At 44.1% G+C, this 24952-nt stretch overlaps 1 protein-coding gene across 1 annotated transcript in view; it reads right to left on the bottom strand.

The window, feature by feature from the left end:
* Positions 1 to 420: 420 nt before the first annotated feature.
* LOC140409438 (disintegrin and metalloproteinase domain-containing protein 9-like) overlaps positions 421 to 24952 on the bottom strand; it is a 956416-nt gene continuing 931884 nt past the window's right edge. Inside the window, exons 32-33 of the mRNA XM_072497871.1 lie at positions 9381 to 9450; positions 421 to 575 (exon numbers count right to left, since the gene is read on the bottom strand). Coding sequence (XP_072353972.1) covers positions 9393 to 9450 — 58 coding nt within the window. The 3' untranslated portion in view covers positions 421 to 575; positions 9381 to 9392. The remainder of the gene's footprint in view (positions 576 to 9380; positions 9451 to 24952) is intronic.

The raw sequence follows: 24952 nt of genomic DNA, 5'->3' as shown, positions 1-24952 counted from the left end.
CAATTACAAGGGGTCACAATTTCAAGGTGAGAGGTGGAAAGTTTAAGGGAGATGTGCGTGGAAAGTTTTTTTACGCAGAGGGTGGTGGGTGCCTGGAACGCTTTGCCAGCAGAGGTGGTAGAGGCGGGCACAATAGCATCATTTAAGATGCATCTGGACAGATATATGAACAGAGGGAGGTAGATCCTTGGAAAATAGAAGACAGGTTTAGATAAAGGATCTGGATCGGCGCAGGGTGGGAGGGCCGAAGGGCCTGTTCCTGTGCTGGAATTTTCTTTGTTCTTTAATTCTAAGCTGACAAATAACTCGATGTTGATTGCACAATTTACTAGAAAGAAATGAGGTTCAACATCATCACAACGAAAAGGCTGAGTTTTCCTTCCTGTGATTTGTTGCTACAGTGGAGTTTTGTCTCTTGTTTCTGAGTAACTTTATTGAAGTGTCTCTTATCCAACACCCTTCCCCATTCTATGTAGGGTTTTGATACAAGGTAATACACAGAACAGAGATATGTAACATTTGACGATTTTGTATAATTGACAAGGTCATTGTAGTTTGTTGGTTGATATCTGGATCTGTAGAGAAAAAAGAAAGGTTTAGTAAATGGCCTTTGGTTTGGCAGAGAAAGAACTGTCAACTAAGTTATTCCTCCTTTCCGATTTAATACACTCCCTCGCTGCTGTCTAGTACTGTGGAAATTACATTTATGAAAATGAGATTGTTATCGCAGAAAAATACCGTGATAGACTTTGTAGGAAGTTGTATTTCACCTTCTAGAGAATAGTGCTATATCTGAGATGCTGGACATGTGTGTGGTGGGGTATCGTGTATCATTCAAGCAGAATAATGCTGAACTCAAGGCACACCTCGCTTTGTGTTCCAGGCAGGAATGTTTTGGTCATTCTGCAGCCCCCATCTGCCACCCTCCTCCAGATGGAAGAATAGTGATGGAGCCAGGAGGAAGTGGGTGACGAACTGGGATAGGTGCAATGGAAAACTGGGAAGTCCCAATGAAGAGTGGAGGGAATAGAGATTCCTGACTCCAGCGAATGGCATGACACTGAGAAAAACATGGCTGTGGTATGGTGAATCCAGCCCCAGAGCTTAACAAGGTCTGGTCGGGCAGCACGATGGTACAGTGGGTTAGCCCTGCTGCCTCACGGCGCCGATCTAGTTTTGATCCCGGCTCTGGGTCACTGTCTGTGTGGAGTTTGCACATTCTCCCCGTGTTTGCGTGGGTTTCGCACCCACAACCCAAAGATGTGCAAGCTAGGTGGATTGGCCATGCTAAATTGCCTCGAATTGGAAAAAATGAATTGAGTACTCTAAATTTATTTAAAAAGGAAGAAAAAAAACCAAGGTCCTGGTCGTAGCGGTTTCATCAGTTGCTCCGAAATAAGGACGTGGGAGGTGAAGAAGCACAGAAAAGGGGAGTGTGGGTGAAGGGTTAATGGGAAACTCCCTGAAGCAGGAATTTTGAACCTCAGGTTGAATCAGTGGCTGTGAAATCAGCTCAAATGTATCAGGTCACCAAAGAAGATAGTTTCATGAGAATGTCGCTTTCAGAAATGGTTAGCTGCTCATGTTACTGCAGTGATGTCAGAGTGTGGGTGGAGCTGAGCTCTGTTTCTGCTTTTTAGTTTCACTTTGAGAAAAGCTTGGATGTGTCTGTGTTTTTGGTTTGAAGGACAAAATTCCATTCGCCGTCTTAATCACCTGTTGCACCTGTGAACCAACTTTTTGCGACTCATGCACTAGCACACCCAGGTCTCTCTGCACAACAGCATGTTTCGCTATTTTATAATTTAAATAATAATCCCTTTTGCTGTTATTCCTACCAAAATGGATAACCTCACATTTGTCAACATTGGCAGTTGGAATACAATGTTGACAAATGTGAGGTTATCCATTTTGGTGTTGCAGCTGAAGTCAGGCAAAGCAGCTGTACTGTTGATCTCTCTGCCATGAAGGACTATCTCTTGGTTATTTGGTGAATTCAGAAATTTAAATGTTCTCAGTATTGAATGCAAACCCTGATGTGCTTCTGTTTAAAGGTTGTTAAGTCTTTTGGATGTTTAAAGGACAGCTTAAATGATTACTTAGTGTTGTATTCTTTGGGTTACCTTTGAATTAATGGTTGCTAAGATATTCACTGTTTGTTTTAAAAAGGTTAACTTGAGTTCATGGAATAAACATTGTGTTGTTTTAAAAAATACTTTTCCATTTCTGCTGTACCACACCTATAGAGTGGGCCGTGTGCTCCCCTGACCACAATCTAGTAAAAGTTGTGGGTCAGGTGAACTCCATGATACACTTTGGGGTTCTCTAAACCCTGACCCTGACGGGGCTCGTCCGGGATAAAAGTGTATCCATTGGATTGGCTCAGTGAACTTAAAGACAGTGAGGGGTGAGCATATTGTGGTTGCTTTTCAGGTGTGGTATTTTAGTTTAAGTGGTGTTAGACGTTTTAGTTGCTGTGAAATGAAGAGCCTAAAGTTTGTGTTCCTTTTCAACAAATACCATTTATTTCACTTCCACAGCCTCTGCACAAAATTCTTAACAACACACCACCTGACAGAGGCCACCTGAAGCCCCTTTACATATCAGTGTCAATTAATGGATACTTAACATAAATGAGACAACTAATTGCAATGCCTCTTAACCCATTACTTAACAGTCTCCCCTTCCTTGGAGAAAAAAAAACAACATTTCAAGAAACTCAAAAACACACACATGATTTCCCCCATTTTTTTTGGACGAGAAAAAAAAACAGTCACAGAAACAAGCGCCCTTCATTAACAATATCCAAAAGTTTCTGTGAACTCGCCCCTCTTTTCGTCAAACAGTCTGAAAGTTGATAGCTCCTGTCGATCCATTTAATTTTTGTTATTTCCCCTCTGTCCAACATCTGCTTCAAACTTGCGATGTCTATCCGTAACCTCTTTTCATTGACACTTTTTGTAGAGGGCACATTTTCCCACAGGGATTTATTGTCAATGTGACAGTCAATAGGTATATTACCCAAATCCCCTAATCCCAAAATTTCTGTCAATGTCATACTTATATAAAAGGCCATATCCACCGCCTCTACAAGGCTTAACGTCTCAGCAGCCAAAGTGCTTTTTACCACTCTCCTTATTTTCTTTGTTTCCCACACAAGCGGGCAACATTTACCATTGTTCCCCAAAAGGAAAATTATAAAACCTCCTGCGCTTGAAACCCCATCACATAAATTTGTATAGGACACATCACTATAAACTATGAGTTTCAAGTGCTTAAGGTCACCTAAAACCGGGAACTTCTAAACACACTCCTGTATTTTTAGTTTGGCCAACGCTTTATTTGCTCTTATTATGTCTTCCACTTTGGGATCATTCACTTTTGTACTCAACTCTAAGACATCAAAACTCACGTCCGGTCTAGTCTGTCTACCTAACCAGTTCAATTGCCCAATTAAACTTCGAATTTGCTCTTTTTCTACCTTTGAAACCATTGCGTCTTTTTGTGAAACTCGGCCACGACTAATTGCTATTGGGGTGATGCTTTCCAAATAAGATTGCTGACGTAAAGTTGCCCCTAATTTAGTCTGTCCAATTTCCAGTCCAATATATTTAAATGCACCGGAAGCCTGACTTCCAACCCTGAATTCTTTCCTCAAACCAGAGATTACAATAGCTTCAAAATCACTAGTCCCACCCCACAAAAAATCATTGACATGCATCATAAAAATGGGGCTGGTATAGCACAGGGCTAAATCGCTGGCTTTTAAAGCAGACCAAGGCAGGCCAGCAGCACGGTTCAATTCCCGTACCAGCCTCCCCGAACAGGCGCCGGACTGTGGCGACTAGGGGCTTTTCACAGTAACTTCATTTGAAGCCTACTTGTGACAATAAGCGATTTTCATTTTCATTTCAAATGCCAGAAAGGTTTCCTTTATAGTGCCAGCAAAACATTGCAGGATCTGCTTTCAACTGGCAACAGCCTAACTTTAACAAAACTGACCTTACCGAAAATGACCAGACTCTAGATGCATCATTTAATCCATATACACGTTTGTTCAACTTCCAGAGTACCCCTTCTGTGTTAGCTGCTTCTTTAGGAGGTCGGAGAAAAATGTCTCTCTGGAGCTGATGCCCCTGCAAAAAGGCAGCTTTTATATCTATAGATTTGCATTTCCATACCTTTGTGGCTAATAGAGCCAAGAAGGTCTTTAAAATAATCTTTCCTGCTGCAGGTGAATCTACCCTTAAATCCTGATCTTCTAAGATTTCTTCAAATCCCCTTGCCACGAGCCTGGCCTTTGCCTTATAAGTTCCATCCGGAAGAACCTTTTCCGTGCAAATCCATCTGTGGGCTAGAGCTCTTTGTCCCCTATCCGGTACTTCCCTGTATACCCCAAATTCACTCCAACTGTGCAGTTCTTGCTGTTTAACTTCTTTAATAACTTTTTCATCTAATTTATTTGAAGCCACCAAAATCTCACGTGCATGTGGGCTTCTATTCCTATTAGTATTCGTAGTCTTACTCATGTTCCGAGATCTTGTCAAACTATGTCCCCTCTCCTGCCTGGTATCTCGTTCTGTACTGCTACTGCTTGATCTTTCCCTTCTGCTGTGGGATGTCCTTTCAATAGTTCTCGACTTTTTCCTGCGGACCTGTTCACTATCTGATGTACTATCTGAACTGGCACTGCGTTACTGTGCCCTCCATTTTTAGACTTCGTTTTCCCAATCCATTGTCTTGACTCCTTCCCCTGAATGCTGTACATTCAACCAATGTTTATACTTTCCAGTGGCCTTCCCTGCTCTACTAATAACAGTTGCATCCTTCCATTGACTAGACCCTTCAGGCAAGTGTGTCACTTTTGTACCAACTTTTGGCAGTTGCCCTTTGGGAAAAATGGCCTGTTCTAATTCACCAGAAGTGTTGTGTTCCTCCACAGAAACCCTGTCTATATCAGTTAATTGGTCCTCATAGTTCTGTAACACATGCGTACCAGATGACTGGTTCCTCGTCATGTCTGTCTGCTCTGTCTAAATTTGAAAATTTGTCATCTGTACCCATTATCCTTGATGAATGCACCCTAACAGTTTGATTGCCATGTTGCAAAATAATTGTTTTGCCATCTATGCCTATGATGTTCCCTGGGCCTTTCCATTCATTAGAATTGTGGCAGAGTAAGACATGCCAAGCTCCTCTCTGGAGCTGACCAGTTCAGGAAGGGGGGTCAGCAATCCTGGAATCTGCACCCGCCCACCATTTTCAAAGGGTTCCAAACACATCATGGCTCAATGAAATTTAAGCTCGTTTGGTCAGATTACTAATTCCTTGGCCACAGGTCTTAAACGCTGAAAGAGATGTAAAGAGGTGGAGGGGCGTTGGTTGGACATTTCACAGCATGAGTTCTTGGCACATAATAATAATAATAATCTTTATTAGTGTCAAAAGTCGGCTTACATTAACACTACAATGAAGTTACTGTGAAAATCCCCTAGTCGCCGCATTCCGGCGCCTGTTCGGGTACACTGAGGGAGAATTCAGAATGTCCAATTCTCCTAACAAGCACGTCTTTCGGGACTTGTGGGAGGAAACCGGAGCACCCGGAGGAAACCCCCGCAGACACGGGGAGAACGTGCAGACTCCGCATAGACAGTGACCCAAGCTGGGAATCGACCTCGAGGTCCCTGGTGCTGTGAAGCAACAGTGCTAACCACTGTGCTCCCGTGCCCCCCCCCCCCCCCCGAAGACACAGTCACAGATGGTTGAGCAATCATATTGTGGAATGTACAAGGGGCCAGAATTAGAGGAGGTTAAGTATCTTGGAGGGCTGTGGGGCTGGAGGAAGTGCAGAAATAGAGAGGCTGAGACCATGGAGGGATTTGACACAGGGATTAAAATTGTAAGGTCAAGATGTTGCTCGACCACAAGCCATTGTAGGTGAGCGAGCACAGGGGTTTTGGTGAATGGAACATGGTGCATGTTGAGACACGGGCAGCAGAGTTTTGGATGAGCTCAGCGTGTGGGAGACGGCCTGAATTGTATGCTGACCTGTACCTCTCTTGACCTCTCCACTAATGCTAAATTACCAGACTGCGTATCTGACACCCATGAGCATTAATTTCCTCCAATTAAATGTTGGCAAGATGTTCTGCATTTGGATGAATCATCGAGGGATAACAGGTAGATGAAAAGGAGGGGGGTACAAGGATCAATCCTTGTGGGGCGCCAGAGGTAACAGTCCAGGAGCAGGAAGAGAACTGTACTGAAAAATTGGAAAAATATGACATTTGAAACATGAAAGTAACACTGAGAATGCCTGAGGCTTTTAATGAAAGGGAGAAGTCCCACAAGGGGTTAACAGCAGCAGTTTGTTTGAAATGCAGACAGCTTCACAGACGTGAAGGAAAACAGCTAGGAACAATTCATTCTGATTTACAAGTTAAAAAGTAATTTGATCGACTTCAATTCTTAAGTTCAATGTAAGGGAATAGTATTTCACAATTCTTTAAGCAATTAATTATTTTATTGAACAATTAAGAAGAGCAGCCAGAATCTAAGGTTTAAAATAAGGCACAACTGTTAAGCGTGAAAACGTGCTGACACCAGTAATAGAACAAAGAACAAACAAAGAACAAAGAAATGTACAGCACAGGAACAGGCCCTTCGGCCCTCCAAGCCTGTCCCGACCATGCTGCCCAACTAAACTACAATCTTCTACACTTCCTGGGTCCGTATCCCTCTATTCCCATCCTATTCATGTATTTGTCAAGATGCCCCTTAAATGTCACTATCGTCCCTGCTTCCACCACCTCCTCCGGTAACGAGTTCCAGGCATCCACTACCCTCTGCGTAAAAAACTTGCCTCGTACATCTACTCTAAACCTTGCCCCTCTCACCTTAAACCTATGCCCCCTAGTAATTGACCCCTCTACCCTGGGGAAAAGCCTCTGACTATCCACTCTGTCTATGCCCCTCATAATTTTGTAGACCTCTACCAGGTCTCCCCTCAACCTCCTTCGTTCCAGTGAGAACAAATCGAGTTTATTCAACCGCTCCTCATAGCTAATGCCCTCCATACCAGGCAACATTCTGGTAAATCTCTTCTGCACCCTCTCTAAAGCCTCCATATCCTTCTGGTAGTGTGGCGACCAGAATTGAACACTATACTCCAAGTGTGGCCTAATAAGATAAGACAACTGATTCACAAATAAAGAAACCCATAAGATAATACGGTTACACTATAACATACACCATTTTGACGTTAAAACCTTTTAGAAAATGGCCAAGCCAGATAAGAATAGAATCAAAACGTGGTAACCTGAACATGACATTAGCTTGACCCAAAGATGACCCGGGTTAAGACTGAAAAATATCATTAAAAAAGACATATCTGAAAAGTTACTGACTAAGACACAGGCAAATTTATTGCATGTCAAGCAAAGTGAAAAAGTTCAAAGTAAATAATGGTGAGCTGGTGGAATGAAGCTGCGCTGTTGCGAGATGCCACGCTTCTAACCGATAGAAACTAGCTTTCAACTGTTAGGCTCAAGCAGCAGAGGGGAGTCATTTGTGAAGGTCAGGCTGCACAAATTGCTATAAAAACTCTGATAAGTGAGCAGAAGTTGAGAGAATCTTCCTCGGTGATGGGACGAGCAGCATCTGAAGACCGAGCAGCCCAGAGAAGCGAACAGAAGACCAAAAGTTAAAGAATAACGATTGACAAGATAGACTTGAAAGTCTTATAACTGGACCGAACAAGAAAAGATCTTTTTACCTTTCTGTAAAAGTCGTTTTTATCTTTTTAACTTGCAAATAAAGTTAAGTTTAAATTGATAACCTGAAAGAGTGGTTATTATTATTATTATGTGGAGATGCCGGCGTTGGACTGGGGTGAGCACAGTAAGAAGTCATACAACACCAGGTAAAATTCCAACAGGTTTGTTTCGATGTCACTAGCTTTCGGAGCGCTCCGAAAGCTAGTGACATCGAAACAAACCTGTTGGACTTTAACCTGGTGTTGTAAGACTTCTTACCATTATTATTAGAAAGTTTACTCTACTTAGCAAGCCGGACCCGTGTGTAAACTACTGAGCGGTAAGTAGACGGAATCTCCAAGGAAGGTATGGATTATACCGGGAGATAACTTGAAATAATAGTTTGACCTGATTGGCATCCACCTCAGTCTGCCTAGGAGTCAGGGAAAGCAAGGGAATCCCTGGATCACCATTTAGAATTACAGCGCTCCATTGACTATTGGGGGAATTCTAAGAATAGTGGTGAGGTTTTTACTTCAGAACCCATAGCCAATGGGTCTCTGGCCGTGATGAGACAGGTAAGATTGGAATCAGGTGAGAGCAGTGCAACTATCTGCAACACAGTGAAGAGATGAGATGGTTAGTGTGGAAGGGAATTTAATGAGTTGCCAATTTAGAAGCATGCTGGGAAATGCTTGACTATAGTTAACACTGCTTTTTCGTGAAAATAAGTAGGTCAGGTAACATTAACAAAGTACTGCTTAATATTCTGGTCTCGGCCTTATTATGAAAACACATTGTCCTCCGAAAGATAACAAAATGTGTACTCGAGTTGTTTTTAGCCAAGGGCAAGAACATACGTACTACGTATTTCAACTTACGTACTTTCCAACGTCTATTTAATATAAACATGCCTGTTTACTTCAAGCTGTTATTTCAGATTATAAAACATGCTTTCTTCAATCAAATCTCAGGGCGCAGTGCACTGGCTTTGCAGCTAGAACACTCTCTCTCCGCAAATATATTTGTGTAAATAAATTTCCTTAAATCGAACCTCGAGGAATTTATTATGATTTCCACGACAGTTAGCCTTGTGTAAAAGGCTCCAGGCAGGTGGAGAAAGATCAGGAGGGAAAGTTTACATTTGTCACAGACACAAATGATGTAATTTGTGACTTTGACAAGAGTTGATTCGGTGCGGTGACAATGCCTGAAACATTTCCCACAACTCATTGACTTATATCTCAGAATATGGCAGTCACCATTGCCCATGTTGCCACTGCTGTGGAAGTGACCTAGAGATTGTAGGAGGATTGATAACGTTTCCAAGTCAGGATAGTGTGCGACTTGGAGGGTAAATTGGAGGTGATGATGTTCTCTGGCACCACCCACTGTCCTTGTCCTTCTGGGTGGATGTCACAGGTTTGATAGTTAAATTGCCAAAGCCATGGCAAATGGGCTTGGGTCAATGTTTCAAACGATTGGCAGGTAGATATTTCCTCCACTACAATTTACCAGCAGTTAGATGTGAATGAAATTTGGCCCCGTCACCAACACTTTCATCCCTGGCCAGCTGACTTCAATGTCTTTACATTTATAATCGTTATTGAAGGTTCCGGTACTTACTGGTTGGAGCTGTTAGACTGTGATTGGTGGGGATGCATCCTGTGGTCGAGTAGAGGGATCATACTCATCTCTAAATGGAGAAGAAATCACTTTGAGCTTGTTGTCCAGTCACAGATCAAAAGATCATAAGAAATGGCAGATCTAGAAACATTAATTAACATTCATAGTTCAACCAAGGTGCTAGCCAGATTGATAAAGGTGGAAAAGGTTCATTTTTTCTTAGATCATGGATGGGTATCGAAGACCTGTTGGTTGCAATACAGTGCCATGGGGAACATTAAGACACTTGAGGGAACCATGGGGGGTAGGAAGTGTCTCCAGCTGTACCAGATGTGCTCAGGATTTCCAAGGGGCATCTGGAATCAGGGTGGAGCATCATGGAGGGCGAACCATCCTCAATCAAACATTGGCCACTCCACTGGCACCAAGAGTTTAGTAGGAACATAGGAATGGGAGTAGGCCATTGCCCATCGAGCCTGCTCTGACTTTCAATTAGATCATGGGTGAACATTTACCTTGATGACACTTCCCTGAGCTATCTCAATGCCCTGTGGTTTCCTTTGTTTCCAGGAATCTGTGACTTTCTGTCTTGAACATATTCAATGACTGAGCTTCCATGGCACTCTGGGATGGAGAATTCCAAAGATTCACAACCCTCTGAATAAAGAGATTTCTCCTCATCTCAGTCTTAAACGGTCTACCCCTTACCCTGAGATTATGTCCCCTTGTTTCAGACTCCAGCTAGGGGACAAATCTCCTCGACATCCACCCTGCCAGACCTTGTAAGTTTCAATGAAGTCGCCACTCGATCCTTGAAACTGTAATGAATACAGACCCAGTCTCTGCACTTAACTCTCTTTGATGTGGTTAATGTCTGGCATTGTTGGGGGGGGGGGGGGGGGGAGGGGGGGGGGGGGAGGGGGGGGGGGAGGGTAACACTCAGGTGGACTTGGCACACGGTGAGGTCCACCACGTCAGGGCCATGTTTGTCTCGACCTGTTGTAACCCATGCCCATGTGACTCCCTGCCTGGAGGACAGGAGAATCTGGTGCCTGGCTCGCTAAGTGGATGCGAATTGGTCATTGAGACCCATTTACATTCTCCCACTGACATGGGGGTGAGATTCCCGATCCCTCCGCCAGCGGGGGGAGGGGGCGGAGCATAGCGCTCGGTTCGGCGTCCAGTGTGAACCTTGATTTCGGCCGGTTGCCCGATTCTCCGCCTGATTGCGATCCGCGTTGCCGGTGTTGCGGAGCGGAGAATCCAGAATAAGGTCTCACCAAGATTCTATAAAACTGCAGTAAGACATATTTACTCCTCTACTCAGATCCCCTTTAATGGAGGTCAGCATACCTTTCACCTTCCTCATTGCTTACTGAATACTCATTGTAGCTTTTGGTGACGTGTGTACGGGTCCTTCCAGTTTGTTCCTGTGTATTACCTTATTTCCCCTTCCCTTTACTTTTGCTGTTACATTTTTGATCCACGGATGTTTAATCAACCTGCGACTTTAAGACATCTGTACGTCAACTTTAATCCAAACAGAAGAATCTAGAAGACTGCTGATTTGAATTGGTGATTGCAGGTGAACCAGTAACAATTTAAAACAAAATTTAGACTGCCCAATAATTATTTTTCAATTAAGGGCCAATTTAGCGTGGCCAATCCATGTACCCTACACATCTTTTAGTTTGTGGGGGTGAGACCCAGGCAAACGCGGGGAGAATGTGCAAACTCCACACGGGCAGTGACCCAGGGCCGGGATCGAACCCGGGTCCTCAGCGCCATGAGGCAACAGTGCTAACCACTGTGCCACCGTGCTGCTCCCTGGACCAGCACCAATGATATCAGCGAAGACTCACTTTGATTGATTTGGCTGGTGACCAATTAATTGGCTCAAAAGGGCTGTGCTCTGCCCGGTAACACGTGGTGATTGGATCTGATCCAACTGCAATGTTTCAGAGCTTCACCGGCTGGGTTTTGCTTTCAGCTTGATTGCTGGCAGCTCAGAGGAAGGACTGCTGTCCTCTCTCCTCTCTGTTGTTCTCCAGAAAGGCTGTGTTTCCGAACTGGCGGGGAGTCTGGATGAGTCTATGTACAGGAGAACCGTGCCACGCTGTACAAACAGGGGAGGACCAACCACCTCACTCAGCAGAAAGGCTGAGGCCTGGAAATAAACCATGAGCTGAAAGCAGAGTTTGATGTGAAGCAAAGGGGCCTTTCCAGGATAAGCTGTGAGTAATACATTTCTAAACTCCAGAGAACTATAGAGAATTACAGAGGGCAGCATGGTGGCACAGTGGTTAGCACTTTTGCCTCACAGCACCAGGGACCTGAGTTTAATTCCGACCTTGGGTGACTGTGCGGAGTCTGCACGTTCTCCCCGTGTCTGCGTGGGTTTCCTCCGGGTGCTCCGATTTCCTCCCACAGTCCAAAAATGTGCAGGTTAGGTGGATTGATCATGATAATTTTTCCCCTTAGTGTCTAAAAGTTTACGTGGGGTTACTGGGGTACATGGATAGGGTCGGGGTGTGGGCCTAGGCAGGGTACTCTTTCCAAGGGTTGGGGCAGACTCGATGGGCCGAATGGCCTCCTTCTGCACTGTCGAGATTCTATGATTCCATGAGAAGATAATTATGCTGCAAACCAGATATTTTAATCAGTGAGTGGGCAGTGAGGAAAGTATGCTCAAGAACCGCCATTGGAAGCAAAGACTCTTATCCTTTGACCTTCGTCCTCATTATTTTCACACCTTTTGCACCCCTCCTCCCCCGGTCTGTGTTTGTCTGTCTTGTGTGTGTGGGTAGAGGGTGGGTAAAGGGGGTAATAGGTCAGCTTATTGTTATACAGCTAATTCACTGTTTAATATTTCAATATTATTCCTGTTATAAATAAACAGTAATTGTGTTTCAACTTACAAACCCGGTGACTGTAATTATTGAGCAGCCAAGAGCCAAAGAATTTGGGAATTTTTATAATCTGCTTGTCTTGTGACTCCAGGGCATGTGGGCTGGAATTGACTGCACACCCGCCCAGGGTGTGTAACATTTGTGAACAAGGACACCATTTGCACACTCACACTACCCAAACTCACCATTGAAGAAATACTCTGCCTTTCTGTTATTTCCACCAAAGTGAATAACTTCACACTCATTCACATTGTATTCCATGTGCCATATTTTAGCCGATACACCTAGCCTTCAAATCCTCCTCACGACTCCCATTCGCCAGCTGTTTAGTGTCACCAGCAAAATTGAGAATATTTCAATTGGTCCCCACATCCAAATCATTTCTCTAGATTGGGTTATGGGTCAGGGTTTAGAGAACCCCAAATTGTATCATGGCGTTCACCTGACCCACAACTTTTAATAGATTGTGCTATGGGAGCACACGGCCCACTCTACAGGTGTGGTACAGCAGAAATGGAAAAGTAGTTTTTAAAGCAAAACAATGTTTATTCTATGAACTCAAGTTAACCTTTTTAAAACATACAGTGAACATCTTAGCAACCATCAATTCAAATATAACCCTCAAAGAATACAACACGAAGTAATCCTTTAAGCTTTCCTTTTAACATCCAGAAGACTTACAAAAGGTACACCTTTTATCAGAAGTACATCAGGTTAAAGTCGCTGCTGAAAACATTTATAATTCTGAATTCACCAAATGAACAAGAGATAGTCTTTTCATGGCAGAGAGATCAACAGTACACCCGCTCTGTCTGGCTTCAGCTCCAACACTGAAAACTAAACTAAAACACACCCTGCAGCAAACAGCCTAAAACAAAAGTAAAAAGCTGACAGACAGCCCAGCTCCACCCACACTCTGACATCACTGATAAACACCCATTTCTTAAAGGTACATTTCTTAAACACCCATTTCTTAAAGGTACTCTCACATGACAATTGTGAACAGTTGTGGCCCCAGCACTAATCCTTGTGCTACTCCAGTAATAACAGCCTGTCCTCATAGAATTACCTATTTATTCCTGCTCTCTGATTTTCTGATTTTGGCTGCCAACCACTTCTCAATACAGACTAGTATTTTTCCCCCAATCCCATGCACTCTAATATCATTTACCAATTTCCTGTGTGGGTCCTTATCAAAAGCCTTCTGAAAATCTAAATACACCACACTACTGGTTTTTCTTTATCTATGCTGCAAGAAACATCCCCCCAAAACTTCAACAGGTTTGTTAAACAGGATTTCCCTCTCATAGATCCATGTTGACTCAACACAATTTTACCACTCTTTTCTAAATGTGCGGCTATCACATCGTTTACAACTGCTGGCATCAAACTAACAGGTCTGTAATTCTTCATTCTCCCTCATCCTCTTAAATGGGGTTATATTTGCTACTTTATAATCTGAAGAACCTTTCCAGGATCTATAGAATTTTGAAAGATAACTACCCTATTAACTCTATCCATCTCCTTCAACACTGGGATGAACCTCATTTAGTGAGTGGATTTATCAGCCTCAATCCAGTTAACCTTTTAAGTACTTCCTCCTTGCTAATACGTTTTTATTGTTCCATAGTTTCACAATTCCCTTAGTTGCTTATATCTGGGAAATTTTCTGTATTTTTGTTTGCAAAGGCTGATGCAAAGTAACATTTAAATTCTCTGCCATTTTCTTGTTCTCCGCTATACATTTTCCAGTACTCACCTGCAATGGGCTCACGTTTGTTCTTTTTCATTTCCCTACATAAGCTTTTTTGGTCCACCTTTATGTTCCTTGCTAGTTTCTTTTCATATTCTCTTTTTCATTTCTTCATCAGTTTCTTGGTCCTCCTTTGCCAGATTCCAAATTGCTCCCAATCCTCAGGATTACCACTTTTTAATGCATCCTGATAAACCGCTTTGTTTGGTCGAGTAGATGGATGGTCATCTTTGACAAAGAGTGATGCAGGTTTGAAATGTTAGCTCCGTTCTCCCTCCACAGACGCTGTTTCTGTTCCATATTCCAGCATCCGCAGCAGTTTGCTTTTATGTTTGTAGAAGACATCTGCTTGGGGCTGGAGAGGAACTTGCAATGGGAGGGACTGGATTCAGTGATCATGGTCCACGTAGGTATCACTGAGAGAGGTAGAATTAGACAAGAGATTTTGCTCAGGGAATATGAGCAGATGTGGGCTAAATTCATTGGGTTAAACTACTTGAGCCACAAGAAAATTGGTTCAGAGTGAATCAGGTTAAAGAGTTAAATGTATGGCTCAAAGATTGATGTTGGAGGAACAGGTTTTGATTCATGGTGAGTCACTTGGGTAGCACGGTGGCACAGTGGTTAGCACTGCTGCCTCACAGCGCCAGGGAGCCAGGTTCAATTCCGGCCTTGGGTGACTGTGTGGAGTTTGCATGTTCTCCTCGTGTGTGCGTGGATTTCCTCCCAAAGTCCAAAGATGTGCCGGTTAGGTGGATTGGCCATGATAGATTTTCCCCTTAGTGTCCAAAGCTATGTAGGTTAGATGGTGCTATGGGATATAGGGGCTAGGCTGGGAGTGGGCCCAACTCTATCAGAGGGTAGGTGCAGACTTGAGGGGATGAATCTTCTGGACTGTAGGAATTCTATGGTTCTATGGATGTGGAGAGAATGTTTCCTCTTGTGGGGCACTGTTTAAAAATAAGGCGGAGCCTGTTTAAAACGTAGATGAGAATTCTCTCAGAAGGTGGTGCGTCTTTGGAATTCTCTTCCTGAAAGGCTGATAGAAGCAGAGTCTTTGGATATTTTTAAGCCAGCGGTGGATAGATTCTTGGTAAGCAAGGAGGTAATAGGTTATGGGGATAGATGAGATGCAAATTGGAGGTACTGTCAGATCAACCATGATCCGATTAAATGGCAGAGCAAGCTCGAGGGGCTGGATGTCCTACTCCTGCTCCTTGGCCGTATGTTTGTGTGTTCATGTTCACTCCGTCCACCACTGGCACACGGCACACAGGAGCAGCCGTGTGTACCACCAACAAGATCCATTGCAGGAACTCATCAAGGCTCCTTAAGCAGCATCTTCCAAACCCACGACCATGACCAATTAGAAGGACAAGGGCAGCAGGTTTATGGGAACGCCACCACCTGGAGGTCCCAACTTGCTACTTTTAGAACAATAATCTTTTATTGGTGTCACAAGTAGGCTTACATTAACACTGCAATCAAGTTACTGTGAAAAGCCCTAGTTGCCACATTCCGGTGCCTGTTCGGGCACACAGAGGGAGAATTCAGAATGTCCAAATTACCTAACAAGCACGTCTTTCGGGACTTTTGGGAGGAAACGGGAGCCCCCGGAGGAAACCCACGCAGACACGGGGAGAACATGCAGACACCGCACAGACAGTGACCCAAGTCGGGAATCAAACCCGGGACCCGGGACCCTGGCTCTGTGAAGCAACAATGCCAACCACTGTGCTAAGTGGTAGTAAATAGGCCTTGTTAAGAACAGTGGGGTGTTATGGGTGAGGCATTTTCCGAACCCCAAAATGTATCATGGAGTTCAACCAACCTCTCCCTTTAATGGATCTGTTGCTTTTCCGAGCACACGGCTTTTTCCCTAGGTGTGGGATTACAATTATGGACACGTGGGTTTTTAAACACAAAACACTGTTTATTCCATGAACTCAACTTAACCTCTTAAATAAACATTGGATCTCTTAACACCCCTTACTTCAAAGATAACTCAGACAATATCAGGGGCTGGTTTAGCACACTGGGCTAAATCACTGGCTTTTAAAGCAGACCAAGGCAGGCCAGCAGCACAGTTGAATTCCCGTACCAGCCTCCCCGAACAGGCACTGGAATGTGGTGACTCGAGGCTTTTCACAGTAACTTCATTGAAGCCTACTTGTGACAATAAGCGATTTTAATTTCATTTCAAATATTACAACAGTAAATAGTTCCTTCAAACTTCCAAAAGACTTCCAACGTACACCTTTAAACAGTATCACATCAGGTTAAAGGGTATATATTTTTTCTGTAGAATGGCAGAGATATATTAGCTTGGCTGACTTCAGCTCCAGCACCTTGCTTTCTTCCGGCAAACTGCAAAACTAAACTGCAGAACAAAACTGCAAAATGGCTGTCCTGACCTCAGCCCCATCCACTCTCTGACATCACTGTTTTCTTAAAGGTACATTGCTTAAACATCCATGTCTTAAAGGTACCCTCACATGACAGGGGTGATATATGCTGAAAGGTACAGGGCAAGATTTGAATAATTGTAGAGCACTTTACATTGTGTTTTGCACAGGTAATGGATGAGGTGTACGTTGAGAGGTAGCAAGAGCTAGAAAGGTTGGCTCTGCTCAGAATGTGTCGGTCGCCGGGTCTGCAGGACTGGAGTTCCAGGTTGTGGGAATAATCTGGGGTGGAGACAGCGGAAGATCTTCCCATGAATCTCTCTTTGTCCCTTCTTAAGGGGAGGCGCCTGAGGATTGGAGAGTGGCAAATGTGAACCTTTATTCAAGAAAGGAGAGAAGGACACTTCCACAATCTGCAGGCCATGTAGCTTAACATCAGCGGAGAGTAAGGTTTTATTGAAAATTAATCAACAGGTGCTTGCATTCCTGCCTGTGTTCATGACGGAGAGTGAGCATGGATTTGTAAATTTGTAAATTGTGCTTGAGGAATCTATTTGAATTTGTTGATGAAGTGACAGAAAATGCGGAAGAAGGAAATGCACTGGATGTTGACTATATGGATTCTGGAAAGGTTTCTGATAAAGTGCCACATACAAGGCTCATGGACAAAATTAAACGTTTTTTTAAATTCATTTTTTTACGAGATGTGGGTGTCGCTGGCTAGGCTAGCATTTGTTGCCCATCCCTAATTGCCCTTGAAGAGGTGGTGGTGAGCTACCTTCTTGAACTGTTGCAGATCATGGTATGTAGGTACACCCACTGTGCTTTTACATCGGGAGTTCCAGGAATTTGATCCAGTGACAGTGAAGGACGGTGAGTGACTTGGAGGGTAACTTCTAAGTGATGGTGTTCCCATCTCCTGTCCTTGTCCTTCTAGATGGCAATGGCCGTGGGCTTGGAAGGTGAACAAAGAACAAAGAAAAGTACAGCACAGGCACAGGCCCTGCGGCCCTCCAAGCCCGTGCCGACCATGCTGCCCGTCTAAACTAAAATCTTCTGCACTTCCGTGGTCCGTATCCCTCTATTCCCATCCTATTCATGTATTTGTTAAGATGCCTCTTAAACGTCACTATCGTCCCTGTTTCCACCACCTCCTCCGGCAGCGAGTTCCAGGCACCCACTACCCTGTGTAAAAAAACTTGCTTCGTACATCTCCTCTAAACCTTGCCCCTCGCACCTTAAACCTATGCCCCCTAGTAATTGACCCCTCTACCCTGGGGAAAAGCCTCTGACTATCCACTCTGTCAATGCCCCTCATAATTTTGTAGATCTCTATCAGGTAGCCCCTCAACCTCCATCGTTCCAGTGAGAACGAACCGAGTTTATTCAACCTCTTCTCAGAGCTGAGGACCTCCATACCAGGCAACATCATGGTAAATCTCTTCTGCAACCTCTCTAAAACCTCCACATCCTTCTGGTAATGTGGCGACCAGAATTGAACACTATACTCCAAGTGTGGCCTAACTAAGGTTCGATACAGCTGCAACATGACTTGCCAATTTTTATACTCAATGCCCCGGCCAATGAAGGCAAGCATGCCGTATGCCTTCTTGACTACCTTCTCCACTTGTGTTGCCCCTTTCAATGACCTGTGGACCTGTACTCCTAGATCTCTCTGACTGTCAATCCCCTTGAGGGTTCTACCATTCACTGTATATTCCCTACCTGCATTAGACCTTGCAAAATGCATTACCTCACATTTGTCCGGATTAAACTCCATCTGCCATCTCTCCGCCCAAGCCTCCAAACGATCTAAATACTGCTGTATCCTCTGACAGTCCTCATCGCTATCCGTAATTCCACCAACCTTTGCATCGTCTGCAAGCTTACTAATCAGACCAGTTACATTTTCCTCCAAATCATTTATATATACTACGAACAGCAAAGGTCCCAGCACTGATCCCTGCGGAACACCACTTGTCACAGCCCTCCAATCAGAAAAGCACCCTTCCATTGCTACCCTCTGCCTTCTATGACCTAGCCAGTTCTGTATCCATCTTGCCAACTCACCCCTGGTCCCGTGTGACTTCACCTTTCGTACCAATCTGCCATGAGGGGCCTTGTCAAAGGTGCTGCTGAAGGAGCATTGCTGAGTTCCTGTAGTACATTTTGTAGTTGGTACACACGGCTGTTACTGTGCGTCGGTGGTGGGTGGTTTGAATGCTTGTGGAAGGGGGAGCAATCAAGCGGGATGCTTTCACTGGATGGTGTCGAGCTTCATGAGTGTTGTTGGAGCTGCACTCATCCAGGTAAGTAGAGAGTATTCCATCACACTCCTGACTTGCGCCTTGTAGATGGTGGACAGCGTTGGGAGGTCAGGAAGTGAGTTATTCATCACAGGATTCCTAGCCTTTGACCTCCTCTTATAGCCACAGTATTAATGTGGCAAATCCAGTTCTGTGTCTGATCAATGGTAACCCCCAGGATATTGATAGTGAGGCTTTCAGCAATGGTATTGCCATTGAATGTCATGGGGCAATGGTTTGATTCTCTCTTAATAGAGATGGACATTGTGTGGCACACATATTACTTGCCACTTTTGTCCAGGTCTTGCTGCATTTGGACATGGACTGCTTCATTATCTGCGGAGTCGCGAATGGTGCTGAACATTGTGCAGTCATCCGCAAACATCCCCACTTCTGATCTTATGATGGAAGGGAGCTCATTGATGAAGCAGCTGAAGAAGGTTGGGCCGAGGACACTACCCTGAGGAACTCCTGCTGTGATGTCCTGGAGTTGAGATGATTGACCTCCAACCACCACACCCATCTTCCTTTGTGCCGGGTATGACTCCAACCAGCGGAGAGTTTTCCCCCTGATTCCCATTGACTCCAGTTTAGTTCGGGCTCCTTGATGCCACACTCGGTCAAACGCTGCCTTGATGTCGAGGACAGTCACTCCCACCTCACCTCTGCATTCAGGGCTTTTGTCCATGTTTGAACCAAAGCTGTAATGAGGTCAGGAGCTGAGTGACCCTGGTAGACCCCAAACTGAGGGTCCGTGAGCAGGTTATTGCTGAGTAAGTGCTGCTTGATAACACTGCTGATGACCCCTTCCATCACTTTGCTGATGATGGAGAGTGGTTATGGGCTGGGTTGGATTTATCCTGTTTCTTGTGCACAGGACACACCTGGGCAATTTTCCACATTGCCGGGTAGATGCCAGTGATGTAGCTGTACTGGAACAGCTTGGCTAGGGGTGCAGCAAGTTCTGGAGCACAAGTCTTCAGCACTATTGCCGGAATATTGTCAGGGCCCAGAGCCTTTGCAGTGTCCAGTGTCTTCAGCTGTTTCGTGATATCACCTGAAGTGAATCGTATTGGCTGAAGACTGACATCTGTGATGCAGGGGACCTCCGGAAGAGACCGAGATGGATCATCCACTCGGCATTTCTGGCTGACGATTGTTGCGAATGCCACAGCCTTGTCTTTTGCACAGATGTGCTGGGCTCCTCCATCATTGAGGATGGGGATATTTGTGGCGCCTCCTCCTCCAGTGAGTTGTTTAATTGTCCACCAACATTGACAGCTGGATGTGGCAAGACTGCAGAGCTTAGATCTGGTGCGTGCATTGTGGAATCGCTTAGCTCTGTCTGTTACTTGCTGCTTCTGCGTTTGGCACACAAGTGGTCCTGTGTTGTAGCTTCACCAGGGTGACACCTCATTTTTATGTACCCCTGGTGTTGCTCCTGGCATGCTCTCCTGCACTCTTCATTGAACCAGTAGCAGAGAAGAGTGTTGATGGAGAACACTGCTGGGCTAAGGAGCCCCTTTGTGGAGACATCTCTTCCTTGCTGATGCCTGAAGAGTGAACATGAATCAGCTTAGTTAGGAAGGAGAAGAAGAGAATCATAGAATCCCTACAGTGTGGAAGGAGGCCATTCAGCCCATTCAGTCTGCACCGACGCTTCAAAAGAGCTCCCCACCTCGTCGCACTGCCCTAGCCCTAGCCCCGTAACCCCACATAAAGGGGTAATTTATCATGGTTAATCCACCTGACCTGCACATCTTTGCGCCATGGGAGGAAACCGGAGCACCCGGAGGAAACCCACGCAGACACGGGGGAACGTGCAGACTCTGCACAGACAGTCACCCGAGGTCGGAATTGCACATGGGTCCCTGGCACTGCAGAAGGCAGTGCTCAGCACTGTGCCACCCTGCCACCCACAGATCACCATGGGAAGAAAGATACTGAAAGTCAAAGCCTCTATTTGCACTGATAAAGGAATACTCAAAACTCAATGGCTTCACAGCACAGATGCTGCATCTCAGCCGTAACACAGAGGACTGTAGACTTTTTTGCAGGCAATAGTGAAGGAGATACAACTGCATTGTATATTCCTTCAATGAAGGCCAGTCACATCTTCACCAGAATTGACATCCCCTCGTTCCCCATGAGCAACTGATTGCTCATTAGTCCGCCACATGATAGCACAGTGGTTAGCACTGTTGTTTCAGAGCGCCAGGGTTCCAGGTTCGACTCCGGGCTTGGGTCAACGTCTGTGCGGAGTCTGCACATTCTCCCCGGGACTGCGTGGGTTTCCTCCGGGTGCTCTGGTTTCCTCCCACAAGTCCCACAAGACGTGCTTGTTCAGTGGATTGGACGTTCTGATTTCTCCCTCGGTGTACCCTGTTATTGAAAATATGGGAAGATGTGTCATTTGAAACATGGAAGTCTGGCAATATCTGGTCTGAGAGAAACATGAGAGGATACAGGGAAAGATCCCACAAAGGGTTAACAGCAGCTGCCAGGGAAGGATTGTAAAATGCAGATATCCTATGTCAAGCATTAGACCTTGAGAAACAGGATTTTGAATGAAGCCAAAAACAATGGCTCACACCTTCATTAAAAGTAACTATCTTAGTCAGCAGCTGGAAAAGAAAGGATGAGATTCTCGGTGTAAAAATTTGCTAATGCCAGGTAAATTAAAGAAAACTGGAGGCTATCAGTCTACGAGAAACATAATTCAAAGCCAAAATCAAAGTCAAAATTGAGCTGAGGACACAATTGGAAAATAAAACTATAGAAATGACAGGAATTAAAAGTAACACTTCTTGAAACCAAAGCATTTTGAACACCACAGAGGACACAATGTAATCAGATCTATGAGATGAGGTTATGTCAAAATGAATGTTTAGACCAAAGATACTTCTTACAATCAAAGCAAATTAAGAGTTACTTTGCAATCAGGTCATAAAAACTAGATAACTGAGAAATATATAAAAACCCGAAGAAAAGTGGACAGCCGGCAGAGCCAGCTCTCATAGCTCGGTTCATGGGAAAGATAGGACACAGCAACCGACCTCATCAGCGAATTCATCTAAAGAAGACCAGATTTTAAAAAGAAGATTGATTGTCAAGTTGGGCCTGAAGGTCCCTTCAACCAACCAGAAGGATCCAAAAGCAAGATCTTTTTACTTTTCTGTAAAGACAGTGATTGCAACTTTTAAAAAGAGAAAAAAATATATAATAATAAAATAACTTTAAAATTTTAACCCGAAACAGTGGTTATTAGCCTACTTTACTTACTTAGCAACGCAGGACCCAGGATATCAATGCTACTGAGGGATAAGTAGGTAAAATTCTTTGGTGAAGGTATGGGTTATACCGGGAGACAACTTGAAAATATAGTTTGACCTGAATAGCACCCACTGAAGCTTGCATCGGAGTCGGGGAGTGAGAATCCCTGATCACCATTTAGAATGTCGGCCCTTTTTGGTATAGGGGGAATTCTAAGAATGGTGGTGAGTTTTTAAAAACATGGCGCCCGAACAGGGACCTAGAATATTAGAAGTTTCTAGGTAACGCGAGGCTAGAATATTAGAAGTTTCTAGTTGAGCAGAATTGGGGCTAGAGTGGGGGCTAGAATATTAGAAGTTTCTAGTTCCCAAGAAACGGTTGGAATATGAGAAGTTTCTAACCAGCACATAGGCTAGAATATTAGATGTTTCTGGTCTATGTGTGAGTCAGACTTTACCTGCCGAGTTTAGTCTGGAAAGTCATGTGTGATTGACTTTTGTAAGGATATTCTGTGGATCGAGGGGACTGAAGCTCAGGTTGGGTGTGTAAAATCAGCAGACTAGAAGATGCTGACCCTGAGATAAAGTCTGCAAGACATCTTGGTGACATCACTAAAAATCGTGCATCCATTACTGGTAAAATGAGGCCAAAAAATAAATCATCTTTAGAGTAAGCCTAGAGAAATAGGGGACACCTAGAACCTTTAGAGACCAATAACCAATCGACCCTTAACTAAAACAGGAAGATAGTGCCTTAGTCAGCCTTGGATAGGGCCCAGAAAGGGTACTTATCCTTAATTTCAGATTGCAACTGAAAGAGACAACCAGGAATGACAAATGTGATATAAAATAGTTACTTTAGAGATATTAGTTAATGTAATGTAGAGATAGGCCAGTCTAATCCTGGTGAGTTCACAGACAAAGGATTTCAGACCGCATGGCAAAGCAAAGGAAGAGGTGTGTCCACCAAAGGAGGAGAAAAGGATGCTGGGTAATAGGGGCCAGAGGAAGGGATTGGAAGTGAGCCAATTAGAGTGTATGGATAGGTCAGGAGGGGTATAGGATGACCTATGGGAATCGTGTATGTGAAACTTGATGCCATTTGAATGTATCAGTAGAGATTTATTTGTTCTACAGACTCACTTGATTCCAGATGTGTACGAAGCAAGATGTTTTTTGTACCGCTGTGAACTGAGTCAGGCTTGCAAGCCAAATAAAATAACTAATGCTCTACCTGCAAATCCATCTCGACTTTTATTGAGGCCAGACTGACGGGTAAAGACATTTGGGATTTGTCATTTGGTGCCGAAAACCCGGGATTTCTCAAGGCGGTTCTGACCAACTGCGAAATCAGAATTAGACTGATTATGAACAGGAGGATGGGAAAAAGGGGCCCACAATGTACAGCTGGAAAATGACCGCGCATTGATTTTTCCCCTCTTCTTATCGTCTGATTAGTCTGGTCACTCGCAGTTGGTACGGAAAGATCGTCTCGACGAAATCAAAGGTCAGTCTGGGGATTAGAAATTTAATTGATGGGATTTCATATTGTTGATTGGGCTTGGGTTAGGTTTTGGGTTGATGGGACATCTAAAATGATGATTCAATTCCAAGTATAAGTGTTTTTATGGCTGATGTGACTTCAGTAGATGGAGGTTCAGTTAAGTAAGTGTTTTTATGGCTGATGTGACTTCAGTAGATGGAGGTTCAGTTAAGTAAGTGTTTTTATGGCTGATGTGACTTCAGTAGATGGAGGTTCAGTTAAGTAAGTGTTTTTATGGCTGATGTGACTTCAGTAGATGGAGGTTCAGCTAAGTAAGTGTTTTTAGGGCTGATGTGACTTCAGTAGATGGAGGTTCACCTAAGTAAGTGTTTTTAGGGCTGATGTGACTTCAGTAGATGAAAGTTCAGTTCAATAAGTGTTTTTAAATCTGAAGAAGATTCAATTCCATGTGTGAGTGTTTTAAATCTATAGTTGATTAAGCTAAAATTGTACCCTTGGACTGTAATGGCGAAAAACGCAGTTCTGAGGGCTAGTTGAGATTATGGGGAATTCCTTGGATAGCACAAATGATCCAGGCATTCCACTGCAAATATTATGTGATTATGTATCCGGAGAAAGCAAAAGATTTCAGGAAAATGTCAGCAACGTTAAGGAGTAAAATGGGGATGAATGGCCACTAGGGGGCACCAAAGACCTAGAGATTATTAAGATAATTCAGGGACACATCTGGAAAAAGAGTCAAAGTATGAAAGCAAAAGAATTAATTGGATTATGGAGACAATATTGTCAAGAGGAAAGAGATAAGATCATGTTATCAAGTTGGCTAGACAATGCCTTTAAAATGGGAATTCCAATTAGTGAACAGGGTAACCAAAAAACATTGCCGGTCTTGAAAAAGGAATGTGCATTCAAAAAACGCGCAAGTAAAGACAGGAAAGGCTCGGGTCAAACAAAAGATGGGCTACGTAGTTCAATGGCTGGCCTTGAATTGACAGAAAATGATCAATTCGATGATTTAAAAATGTCAGTAAAAGTTCCGACTGCACCTGTAGCATTGCCTGCACTAATTCCAGAACCACCAGAGTATAATAATTTATATCCAGTCACTGCTCCCCAGATTCCAATCATGCCAGTAACTCCAGCCCTTTTGGTTGATAGCGTGGGTCCCGATATACCATCTTTACGATCAGTAGGGGAAGAGGAGCTCTGTTCCGCAAGCCCAGTTAGCTCTAGGACCAGATCTCGGACAGCGAGAGAAGGGCTTGATCCTAACCAGAAACAATTAAGCATACCACCTAAATCCCTCCAGACCAAGGGGAAACCGCTAATTTTGAGAACAAAGGGAGATGCCACAGATGATTTTGAAGAGAAAGAACTCCCTCTAGTGACAGGGAGGGACGTCGAAGTCTTGGAAGAACCAGAG

The sequence above is a fragment of the Scyliorhinus torazame genome, chromosome 3, assembly GCF_047496885.1.
Source record: "Scyliorhinus torazame isolate Kashiwa2021f chromosome 3, sScyTor2.1, whole genome shotgun sequence".
NCBI classification, from domain to species: domain Eukaryota; kingdom Metazoa; phylum Chordata; class Chondrichthyes; order Carcharhiniformes; family Scyliorhinidae; genus Scyliorhinus; species Scyliorhinus torazame.
Note: the sequence above shows the minus strand (reverse complement) of the source record. Positions and strands in the feature narration are given on the sequence as shown.